The sequence below is a fragment of the Epinephelus lanceolatus genome, chromosome 20 (genome assembly GCF_041903045.1).
Source record: "Epinephelus lanceolatus isolate andai-2023 chromosome 20, ASM4190304v1, whole genome shotgun sequence".
NCBI classification, from domain to species: Eukaryota; Metazoa; Chordata; class Actinopteri; order Perciformes; family Serranidae; genus Epinephelus; species Epinephelus lanceolatus.
Window position 1 is genome coordinate 7,519,628 of NC_135753.1, and position 12,660 is coordinate 7,532,287.

General features: G+C 40.0%; 1 protein-coding gene across 5 annotated transcripts in view; it reads right to left on the reverse strand.

Annotated features, from left to right (window-relative positions):
* Positions 1-12,660, reverse strand: part of pld1b (phospholipase D1b) — a 77,843-nt gene that overhangs the window by 26,205 nt on the left and 38,978 nt on the right. For 4 of the 5 annotated variants that reach the window (XM_033639099.2, XM_078162572.1, XM_078162571.1 and 1 more), the window contains exons 5-15: positions 12,428-12,539; positions 12,257-12,322; positions 12,062-12,120; positions 10,459-10,551; positions 9,861-10,013; positions 7,883-8,032; positions 7,135-7,218; positions 6,451-6,532; positions 6,017-6,127; positions 5,755-5,937; positions 979-1,204 (exon numbers count right to left, since the gene is read on the reverse strand). In XM_033639099.2, coding sequence (XP_033494990.1) covers positions 979-1,204; positions 5,755-5,937; positions 6,017-6,127; positions 6,451-6,532; positions 7,135-7,218; positions 7,883-8,032; positions 9,861-10,013; positions 10,459-10,551; positions 12,062-12,120; positions 12,257-12,322; positions 12,428-12,539 — 1,319 coding nt within the window. Of the gene's footprint in view, positions 1-336; positions 430-978; positions 1,205-5,754; positions 5,938-6,016; positions 6,128-6,450; positions 6,533-7,134; positions 7,219-7,882; positions 8,033-9,860; positions 10,014-10,458; positions 10,552-12,061; positions 12,121-12,256; positions 12,323-12,427; positions 12,540-12,660 lie in introns of all 5 variants that reach the window. The other variant, XM_078162573.1, reaches the window with a different exon arrangement.

The window sequence follows — 12,660 nt, forward strand, 5'->3', positions numbered from 1 at the left end:
AATATAACATCTGTATTATGAATATTTTTATATAAAGTCAATATTATAAAATGAATAAAACTTTAATGACCAAAAAGTACCAATGATGACAATGATGTGAAAATTAAATGGTAGTTCAATCTGATTATCAGACATTTTTACTAAAAAAAAAAAGCCACGTTCATATTAAAGATATTAAAAAGACACATCTTTTTAATTGACCTTTTACACATTAAAGGGAAGAAAGCCTCAAATTCACACACAAAGAACCAAACTGTTCAGTCCAGTTCAAACCACAGCAAAGCACACTGGAAGGTGAGCAGCTACACAGCAACACTACCGCCACCACAGACTCACCAGCCTGACACTGGCCGATGAGAGCAGTCGTCCTCAGCTCTGCCAGCCTGCTGGGGATCAGACTGTGATGGCTGGTGACACTGTTGGACCAACCTGAACAGAGCCGCCACAAACACTGAGACAGCAACACTGATGGAAGCTGCTGGATGAGAAGCTTTAAACACCAACTAGTTGGGGCTCAAAAGCCAAAATCATCCTCAAGGTGTTGTTTTTGCAGTCTGAACACATACTTTAATACCTCAAATGGCTGGGACAGACGTTACTGTTGAACACTGTTGTCAAAATCCAAGTTCACACAGTATTTTCCCCTGTTATGCAACAAACTGAATTAAATGGGGGTTTCAATAATTGAATTCTTCTTCTTTTGATGCCAAAACTATTTCAGATGTACACATTTAGTGTCTGAATTAAACAGTTTTTATAACCATTATTGAATGAAAGATGAAAACCATCAATATAACAGCTGATTCCAAACTTTTCAATATAAGTGTACCTGTGTATACAAATATTAAAGTACTGGGGGGGGGGGGGACCTCTCCTGTCTGTTCCAATCATCTTTGCTATCACTTTTCTAGCACTTAAGACCACTATACCATGAACTGAAATATATAATACAATGTTTAAATAAATATATCCACTCACTCTCTTCGTTCTCCAGGTCACTGTCGCTGTCACTGTCAGCATGAGCCAGCCCGTGTTTCTGCAGGTGTCTCTTGATGCTGAACCTGTTCCTCCTCGTCCTCCTCTGACCCTTCAGCTTAGGCTGGTCCCCCGAGTCCATCACTGTAAAAATGCCTTTCCCATTGCTCTGGGAAATAGCACCGCTGCCGTTAGCTCGGGCAGCCATGCTGGAGGAGGCAGTTTCAGCCTGAAAAGAAGTTAAATGAGTAATTAAAAAAAACAAGTATTTTGAGCATTTCAAAAATACAAAATTACTTCACTCTAAAGTATTTTGTTCCAAAATACATTTACTTTTTTTAGCCCTGCCAAATATCAATTTGAAAATATTCAAAAAATATTAAAATACATATTTCTCTTGTTTATTTTAATAATACTTTGTGGTTTATAAAGCAACAGATACAAAAAAATACAGAAAAATATATTTGCATTACTTACAATAACAACTGCTTGTGTATTGCAGGGTTAGCTCAGTTTACATTGTAGTATTATTTATTTTTTTCCCCCTACTTTCATTTTTTTTGTTCAAAGAAAAAAAACCAAATAATACACCCATATGCAGCTATGATCACATATGTCCATGTGTCCACATAAGCATTCATATCTGCCCATCCAAAACTCTGTAAGTAAAATTAATTATATACACTGGAACCAAGGGAGTTTACATTTCTGCCGGTCTAACTGAGAAGAGGAGAGAAAGGTGACACAGTAGAGGGTCATACAGAGTCTGCTTGTAGTAGGGTTATAAATTCAATCCATTCATTCCAGATTTGATAGAATTTGCTCTTTTGCATCCTCAAGGAGCAGATCAGCTTGCCCATTAGGGCAGGAGCGAAAAACCCATTTCATAGTTGGGGGGGACAATAAACAGTAACATTTTAGAGAATAATTCCAGGGGGGGGACAAGGAAAAAAAGTTGTAGCCTGTCTTTTATACAGCATCTTTTACCGCAATTTGACGCTTTAATCTTCTCTCTATCTCTCCAACAGGCAGCGTGAATGTCTATACTAACTAAACTAAAACTAAACATTTCCTGCAATTAAACTGGTAAACTGGTTTATAAACAGTGTGCTGTGAGATCTGCCGCTATGTACCTCACAACCGTGCGTAATAGTCGCGTGTAATGACTGCTCCTCGTCTGCACGTCTTTGATGTTTGTCTCACTAACAGGAGGAGAGCCTACAGACAGGTACCCATTAGCTACGCTTCGTCACAACCTTGCGTAATAGTCGCGCATAATGACTGCTCCTCGTCTGGACGTCTTTCATGGTTGTCTCACTGACAGGTGGGGAGAGCCTACAGACAGGTACCCATACGAGCCGCTCCGCCACAACCGTGCGTAATAGTCGCGCGTAATGACCGCTCCTTGTCAGTTAGACTGCACGTCTTTCATGTTTGTCTCACTGACAGGTGGAGAGCCTACAGACAGGTACCCATTGCTCCACCACTGACTGCTCTTGTCCTGTCTTCTCCCTCTTCTTTCTCTCCTGTCCTCTCTATCACTAAACTCTGAGCTTAATCATTAGCTTTTAGCTTAGCAGCACTCGTAATTTAGTAGGCTTTTGAACAATGCAGGAGAAAGTGAACATCTTACCCTGCGATGCGCGATGTGGACAGCGGTTCCAGCCACACGCTGCTACTGCTGCCAAGCAGCCCCGCCCGTTGGAAAGAGTGTGGGATATACCACTACTAGGAATGGGAGGGGGGGACTAAATCTTTTAAGATTTAAATAGCATATTATTGTGCGATTATAATGAGCACCGCTTACATTGTGCTTTTAATAAATACTACTGCATTGTTCAAAAATTATTAATTGTGTCTCAAATGATTCTAGGGGGTACAGCTTTACTGAAGGGGGAGTCATGTCCCCCCTGCCCCCCCCCCCCCCCCCCCCCCCCCCGGGATTTCCGCCCCTGCATTAGGGTTAACTCCAAACCCCAAATTATTCCATACCAATCTTCCAAATTACATATTTGAAATACAAGTAACAGAAATACTCTCCATCTCCCGATTACTGTTTTGCAAGAAGGCTCCACACTCAAAGTTGAACTACTGTCACTGTGTACCTGAGAATTTCAGGTTGACTTTGAAGAAAATGTGTAGCTCAAAAAAGTAAAAATCACCCCAACCTAGATTTTTTTTACAGTTAGTTTAATGTTCTGTTTCAGATTAATTTATTCATTACTTCAAGTTTGATGTTAAGTTCCAGATATATTTATTAATTTAGGTATTTATTACTTTGAGTTTGATACTCAGTGATCCAGATTTTGTTTTTATTTATCAGGTATTTATTACTTTGAGTTAGATGTTTAGTTCAACAGTGATCCAGTTTCTAATAAAGTCAAAGGTTGTTCATTTCCGACAGTCAAATGTTTCCACAAGGGGTTGGGGATGGGGGATGGTATCAACCAATTAATCAGCTATCATCTTTTTCCTGTTACAAACTATCGGTGTTATATCAACCTTTAAAACCCTCTATTCAATCTGTACTAATTGTTTTTCTATAACTCATGATTTACACAGTTGAATTTCTCTTAAAAAAAACTGTTATATTCTTTCTTTTGTAAAATATTTTGGTTTATTTTATTTTATACTTTAGTATTTTTTTAATCCTAATCTATTTTTTCTTTTTTATTTGTCTTTGTAAATCTCAGATTAGATGATTTACGTAAAAGAAAAAATAAAATAAAATAAAGTATATATATACACACACATCTACAGTACAGGCCAAAAGTTTGGACACACCTTCTCATTCAATGCGTTTTCTTTATTTTCATGACTATTTACATTGTAGATTCTCACTGAAGGCATCAAAACTATGAATGAACACATGTGGAGTTATGTACTTAACAAAAAAAGGTGAAATAACTGAAAACATGTTTTATATTCTAGTTTCTTCAAAATAGCCACCCTTTGCTCTGATTACTGCTTTGCACACTCTTGGCATTCTCTCCATGAGCTTCAAGAGGTAGTCACCTGAAATGGTTTCCACTTCACAGGTGTGCCTTATCAGGGTTAATTAGTGGAATTTCTTGCTTTATCAATGGGGTTGGGACCATCAGTTGTGTTGTGCACAAGTCAGGTTAATACACAGCCGACAGCCCTATTGGACAACTGTTAAAATTCATATTATGGCAAGAACCAATCAGCTAACTAAAGAAGAACGAGTGGCCATCATTACTTTAAGAAATGAAGGTCAGTCAGTCCGGAAAATTGCAAAAACTTTAAATGTGTCCCCAAGTGGAGTCGCAAAAACCATCAAGCGCTACAACGAAACTGGCACACATGAGGACCGACCCAGGAAAGGAAGACCAAGAGTCACCTCTGCTTCTGAGGATAAGTTCATCCGAGTCACCAGCCTCAGAAATGGCAAGTTAACAGCAGCTCAGATCAGAGACCAGATGAATGCCACACAGAATTCTAGCAGCAGACCCATCTCTAGAACAACTGTTAAGAGGAGACTGCGCCAATCAGGCCTTCATGGTCAAATAGCTGCTAGGAAACCACTGCTAAGGAGAGGCAACAAGCAGAAGAGATTTGTTTGGGCCAAGAAACACAAGGAATGGACATTAGACCAGTGGAAATCTGTGCTTTGGTCTGATGAGTCCAAATTTGAGATCTTTGGTTCCAACCGCCGTGTCTTTGTGAGACGCAGAAAAGGTGAATGGATGGATTCCACGTGCCTGGTTCCCACTGTGAAGCATGGAGGAGGAGGTGTGATGGTGTGGGGGTGTTTTGCTGGTGACACTGTTGGGGATTTATTCAAAATTGAAGGCACACTGAACCAGCATGGCTACCACAGCATCCTGCAGCGACATGCCATCCCATCCGGTTTGCGTTTAGTTGGACGATCATTTATTTTTCAACAGGACAATGACCCCAAACACACCTCCAGGCTGTGTAAGGGCTATTTGACCAAGAAGGAGAGTGATGGAGTGCTGCGGCAGATGACCTGGCCTCCACAGTCACCGGACCTGAACCCAATCCAGATGGTTTGGGGTGAGCTGGACCGCAGAGTGAAGGCAAAGGGGCCAACAAGTGCTAAACACCTCTGGGAACTCCTTCAAGACTGTTGGAAAACCATTTCAGGTGACTACCTCTTGAAGCTCATCGAGAGAATGCCAAGAGTGTGCAAAGCAGTAATCAGAGCAAAGGGTGGCTATTTTGAAGAAACTAGAATATAAAACATGTTTTCAGTTTTTTCACCTTTTTTTGTTAAGTACATAACTCCACATGTGTTCATTCATAGTTTTGATGCCTTCAGTGAGAATCTACAATGTAAATAGTCATGAAAATAAAGAAAACGCATTGAATGAGAAGGTGTGTCCAAACTTTTGGCCTGTACTGTATATATGATCAATAATCATAAATCTTTTTACTTAATTTTATTTGTCTGGGCAGCAATGTGATGTTTAATTAGACATTTCTAACTGCTATATACTCAAAATGTGAGGAATTTGACTGATTTGATTCTTAAGACCGTACAAATATTTAAACATTAAAATAGTCTTGATTGAAGTTGAATTAAACAGGGAAGTGTGTGTGTGTGTGTGTGTGTGTGTGTGTGTGTGTGGATAAGAGAGAGAGAGACAAAGAAGCAGAGGGCAGGTAGATGGTGCAGGTATCTTGTCCTCACTACATGTTGGACAATGATCAAGTGACACTAACAACGTCAGTCAGGTCAGCTGTTTGTGTGCGTGTGTGTGTGTGTGTGTGTGTGTGTCTGTGTAAGAGAGAGACCTGCTCCAAGTGTGAGCGTGTTACACTCCCAACGTCCGTCAGCCGGTGTTCCCTGTCGTCCCAACGACCGTACGCCAGGTCAATTCCACCAACAAAGGCCACTGATTGGTCAATAATGATAATCTTCTCGTGATGTGCCCAAAGGTAGACAGACGAGGAGACGTGGTCTGGGTGGCGCATCACCTTTGTAGGAAAAAGTGCAGACGTTCAGACAGGAAACATACATAGACAGTATAATAAACATGTTGTAATGCACGCTCACCTTGATGTTGGGGTGGAGGTGCAGCAGCGTCCTCTTGCTGTATCCTGAGTTGATGCCCAGAGCTAACTCCACCTCCTTGTACAGCATCACAAAGATTTTTACTCCTTGTTGCTGTGGAAACAACAACACATACATGATGTTAAACATCAGTACAAATAGTTACAGCGTCAAAAAAATAATTGTATTTCAAAATGTCAGTGTGTATAATGTTCACTTAGAAGCTTTGGGATCTCCAACACATTTTTAATAAAGTTTTGTAGGTTTAAACAATATTACCACCTGCAGGCCGTTGTTTCTTAAAGTAACAACAGCTACTGTGGGTTGTATGTGTAAATTATCTGTGGTAAACTTCCCATCATCTGGAACACGCCAAGATACATTGATGTATCACCCATCCCTAAATCAGACCAACGAAGAAACAATTTCCTGCTCACCGCTTTGCGTTTCAGTATGCAGTCCAGGCGCCAGCGGTTGCCCTCAACAACTGGCCTCTTCAGGAAGATCTCAGGACTCAACCTGTGGAGCAACACACACCGTAAAACATCACATAGAGATACTGTATTCATATTTTTCTCCTCCTTATTTCCTCTCAATCTCTGACTGTACTTCTCTACATTTTTTTTCCTTAAACAGTAAACTTAGTATGGTCATTCCTGCTTCTCTTTTTTCTTCTTTCCTTCCTCTACAAATCTGAAAGCTTGAAAATCCCCCAAACTGGAGAGCAAATGTCCTTCCAACACCAAAACTTCACTCTACTTTTCTGTGTTGGATACTTGAGCACAGATTGATACCAGTACTCATTCACTTACTCACTTACTTACATTTTTATTTCTCCACAGTACTTCCCTTTGACAAGTACCTTTTCCAATACTGCAGATACAGTAAATCACTTGCAAACACACACACTATGAAACGTGTGTGTGTGTGTGTGTGTACGTACTAGTTTAACAGTAGTCTGAGCCTCAGACTGTAACTGATCTCTTTGACCAGAATACCTCCCCGAGAGGTGACCGCCAAGTGCACTCACTGCACTCTGAGACACAGACACACACACACACACACACACACACACACACACACACACACACACACACACACACACACACACAGACACTTACCACCAGTCTGTGATAAATATTTCCTCTTTGGCTTCTTCAAGAGCATCGGCCACGTCCTCCATATATGTTTTTCCATTCACATACCTGCAGAAGACACACACACACACACACACACACACACACACACACACACACACACACACACACACAAATGTATACCTGCACACATACCCAAATATGTGCACACACACACCTTTATACAGCAAGAACAACCCAAACAAACACTTTGCATTCTCACTTTTCAATCTGTCAAGTCTTCTTTTCTTTCATTATGCGTTTTTATGGCAGATCGCTCAGCTGCACACACACACACACACACACACACACACACACACACACACACACACACAGCCTGTCTCACAGACAGTATAGTGTTGCCCAGCAGGGAGACAGGTGATGAGCAGGTGAGGCTCACTTTCCCTCTCTTTGTGTCGGGTTACTCCAGCGAGACACACGCACACGCACACGCACACGCACGCGCACACGCACACGCACACGCACACGCACACACACGCACACACACACACACACACACACACACACACACACACAAAAACCTGCAAATACATTCTCTGCCAACTGGACTGGGCCTCGTCTAGACTTTTTTACCAGCATCTGGCCCAGGTGCCTGGCACTAAATTGTATCAATTTAAAGATCAAGTTGCTTTCCTCACAAAAAAGACCTGAAAACAGTGATATCAGCTAAAATGTCAAATACAGCCCAAGTGGACAGTGTTGCTGTGGTTACCATTTGGTGAGGATGTTCACTTCTTCTCTAGCAAAGGATCCAAAGCGGTGGTCCTTAAGGAAGGCTGAGCCATGCTTCTGGGCAAGGCCCTCAATGGCCTGACCCCACCAGCGGGCGTGTCTGTAGCTGCTGCATTTTAGCACCAGTGATCTGCATACACACAGACACACACACAGACACAGACACAGACAGACAGACAGACAGACAGACAGACAGACAGACACACACACACACACACACACACACACACACACACACAAGTAGAGACAACAGAGCTGTATCAATATGTGTGCAAAAGGATGTACATGAGTTGTTGGTCAATACTGAGACCAACAGATTCTGTTTTCAGATTCTGTTATTATCAACTATAAATAATGGCTTTCAGTTGTGTGCCTGCAAACCAGTTAAGTTTCTCTTACAGTTTACATCCACATCTGTGAAAACACAAATGCTTTACATACATCTCCCCCCTGGCAGCACAGAAATCTATACAATCAGCTCAGTTTCAAGTTGGACGCCAAAGATACTGTGTCACCATTTCAGTATCTGACCAAATGTCTCCCCTTCTGTTCCTGAGATTTGATACTGGGTAATGGCCAAGTGTTTTTGCAGAACATTATGATGTCACAGTGAAGATGACCTTTGACCTTTTGGATATAAAATAATACCACTTCATCATTTATCCTGTTAGACATTTGTGTGAAATTTTGTCATAATTAGTTTATGAGTTCTTGAGTTATGGCCAAAAAACATATTTGGTGAGGTCACAGTGACCTTGACCTTTGACCACCAAATTCTAATCAGATCATTCTTGAGTCCAAGTGGATATTTGTGCCGAATTCAAAGGAATTCCCTCAAGGTGTACCTTAGATATAATGTTCACAAGAATGCTACGGATGAGGTCACAACGACCTTGACCTTAACCTTTGATCACCAAATTCTAATCAATTCATCAGAGATACCATGTAGACATCTGTGCCAAACTTGAAGAAATTCTCTAAAGGGGTCCTTGAGTTATTGCATTAACAAGAATAAGACAAATGAGGCCACAATGACCTTGACTTTTGATCTATGACCACCAAAATCTAATCAGTTAATTGTTTTGTCCAAATGGATGTTTGTGCCAAATTTGAAATAAAAAAGTCCCTCAAGCATTTCTGAGACATCATGTTCACTGGAAAGGGACGGACAGACGGACGGACAACCCAAAAACATAATGCCACCGGCCACAGGCTGTCACAAGGATGTAGGCATAAAAATACTTTATTATAAAATATCACTTGCTTTAAGTTCTTGGATAGTAATTACTGTTGATAAAAGCACATGTTCTGTTTTCATATTTCTTTACTGTGTACAAGGAAATGATCTGGTTAAGATCAAGCATGTTTAAACATTATTTTGTCTCTAAAATGTCCTAAAATACTACAGTATGGCTTTGGGTTACTTCAATGGGTTTGTGGGGGACTTCTTCAGTAGCTGATTAACAGAAACTAGGAAATAAATAGATTTCCTTTATGGGGTTTTCAATGGTGTGGTAATGTGACAACACATGTTACAATTAGCCAAAGTAGATGACTCTAGCCCTGACTAAGTAACCTCTAACTGTACTTATTATGACAGTTAAAGACGCTTGTTAATTTTGTAAAGTAAAATAAATTTAAGTTATCAAATAACCTTCTTTTCCTTCAAGGCACAGCCCAGGAGCGACACAATAAATGCTTAAACTGAGAAATTCTTTGTTTTGACGTAGTGGTTGTCCGTAATATTATATAATACTTTAATTTTTTTTCAATGCAACTTAATTATAATGTGGCCAAATCTCTGTATTCTCCTCCTCCATTAACAACTTTTAACATAAAAGTAACAGCTTCAATAAACAGATTTATTTGACAGTCATCATGTATATCTACAACTTTCGAGCACACAGGTATATAAATATATTATATTGAATACAATGAAGTACACACATGTCACAAACCTGGACAGACTGTCGATGCGAACACCGTGTTTGGTCTCTGTGTCTCTGGAGTCCATCTTGATGCTGAACTCTTTGTCGAACAACATCACAAAAGAAATGGCGCCTGAATCTGGCTTCATGTACAGCAAGAATGAGTCCTTCACCACCAGCCAGCTTCAAACAAACAAACCAGTTTAATACGTTAACCCAGAGAGCACAGCAGCAGAAGCTGGCCTGCTTATGTGATTCAGAGTGGATTCACCAAAAAATCAGCACATGAAAAACTATCCTGAATTCACAAACACAAATGTAGCTTAATGTGAGCACAGACAAAAATTTCTGGTTATAATATTAAAATCATACTTGAACTTCGAAGTTTCTCTGCAACATCAACCATAAAGATTTCAGCACAAAATGTGACATTTGCCTTAATTTTTCTTTCTCAAACTGAGTTAAAAACCTGTTAGATCAGCTGCTTTGTTGCTGCCCTGCTCTTCTATAATGTTGATGTGTCTCTAGATCTTAGTAGTTACATAAGATGAATGTTATTAATAACATGAGAAAAGATGGCCAGAATTCAGTCTCATGTCAGACTGTGTGACTGCGGGTGTTCACTGACCGTTTCGACCAGCGGTAGCACATTTTGCTGCGACCACAGCAGTTCATCCCAGGGATTCGATGGCCACCAGATCGCTTCAGCACCATTCCTTCCCTGAAAGACAAAGATATTGTTCCTACCAAAACAATACTGTGAATCTGTGTCTACAAAAACTCTGATGAAGTCTTGAATGGGATAATATACTGTTGAACATAGTTGTCTGGTGCATTCTTTACACATTAATTCATCAAGCATTGGTTGATTTTCTCAATACAAGGCTGAAAGAGGACCTATTAGGCTCATTTTAGAGTGATACTTGTATTTTGGGTTTCTAATAGAACATGTTTACATGCTTTAATGTTCAAACAAAACTTCTCTTTTCTCATACTGTCTGTACTAGAATGCCTGTATTAACCCTCTGTCTGAAACACTCAGTTCAAGCGCCTGTCTGTTTAAGAACTCCTCCAGAAAAGGCCCAGTCTGCTCTGACTGGTCAGCGTTTACGGGTCCTCAACATCTGCATCCTTGCCCATTGATTTTTGCATCTCTGCATTGTCAATGCAGCCTGGTAATGACTGTAACGGAGTATATCAGCACTTTCTACTGTGAAAAATCACAAATAAAAGTGGACATATTCCAGCAGGAGTATGATCCGAAATAAGGGAGAAATTAACAACATCAGCAACCAAGATTCCATGCTTCCCTGATGTTAACATGTAGCTACATGTAGCAGTGTACTTGCAGCTGAGGAATGACTGTGTACAGCGGCACTTTCTCCCTTAAGAAAATCACCAATAAAAGCTTCTAAATACAAGTGAACATTCCAGCAGGAACATAATCTGAAATTGGGCATAAATGATCAACACTGACAACCAAGTTTACATATTTTCCTGAGATTAGCATGTAGCTACATGTAACAGTGTACTTGCAGATGGAGAATGACTATAACAGGAATAGCGGCACATTCTCTCATTAAAAATCACCAATAGAAGTTTCTAAACACAACCAGACATGTTTCATTGGCAATATAATCCAAAATTGGTGAGACATTAACAACATCGGCAACTAAGATGACATGTTTCCCTGACATTAGCATGTAGCTACATGTAGCAGTATATGTAATGTTAACACTTGCAGTAGCGTGTCTGGGGCACAAGAAATCCGTCATGAGCTAACTTCTGCTTATCTCCAAAGTAAAAACAAAAAACAAACAAAAAAAACTGTTGAAACAGAGTATTTAGAATGATCTGCAGCCTGATTACTTTTACAAACATTTACATTTACAATATGTATGACAGAAAATAAGAAAAAGCTTGATAGGTCTCTTACTGTATAATAATAATAACAGCTTTGCTAGAATTCCACATTTTTGGATATTGGTTAGTTAAAGAAATTTGCTTCTCTTCATATAAATGTTTTAGTAGGAGAATCTGCATATTAAAATATGACAGATCAATTTAATGTTCAACAACATGTCAGTTTTCTGGAAACTGTTCAAATTAAACTGGAATTAAAAGGCATTTTCTCACTAAAACTGTAAACTTGCATTGTTTTTTAGGCCTAAATGTAAGATTTAAATACCAAAAGTTAGTCAGTGATACGTTTGAGGTAGAGTTGTTCTTACAGGCCTTTTGGTCCCAGGTCATGGATAAACGACAGCTGGCTAACATCAATAAACTCCATCTGAAAGAGAGAAATAAGTGTTTCAAAGCCTGCTGTCACACATTAAAATATTTTCCAGGACATTATGGTCCATTTTGTCACTTTACAGGCATGTTTTCAAGATTTTCCACGATGGAGAGCTCTTCTGAAGTCTTACCGTTGCATGGAAGTTCCTGTACGTTGGCATCTTTAGTAGCTTGTTCAAGTAATCTTCCAGTTGTTTCTGGAACAAACACACATTAGATAAATATCAGTCAGCCGCTACAATAAAATTAAATATCATTACATATAAAATCAAGAGTGACTGGTGCTCTGGAGAATGTCGTACCCTGCGACTAGAAACTTGCTCCTCTCTGCCCAGCTCATCCCCTCCTCCTCTCGGGAGATTCGGCATCTGCCTTGCCTCATTCCTCGTCACCCCCTGCCTCTTTATTGTGTGACTAAAGAAACAAGAGAGAGGTTGTCGGTTCAAATCCCAAGACGGTAGCAAAACTGTGAAAATAGTGTAGTTTTCTTAAGTAGCTTTAGTGACTTTGTGGAAGGTTTATATCATGGAGACTG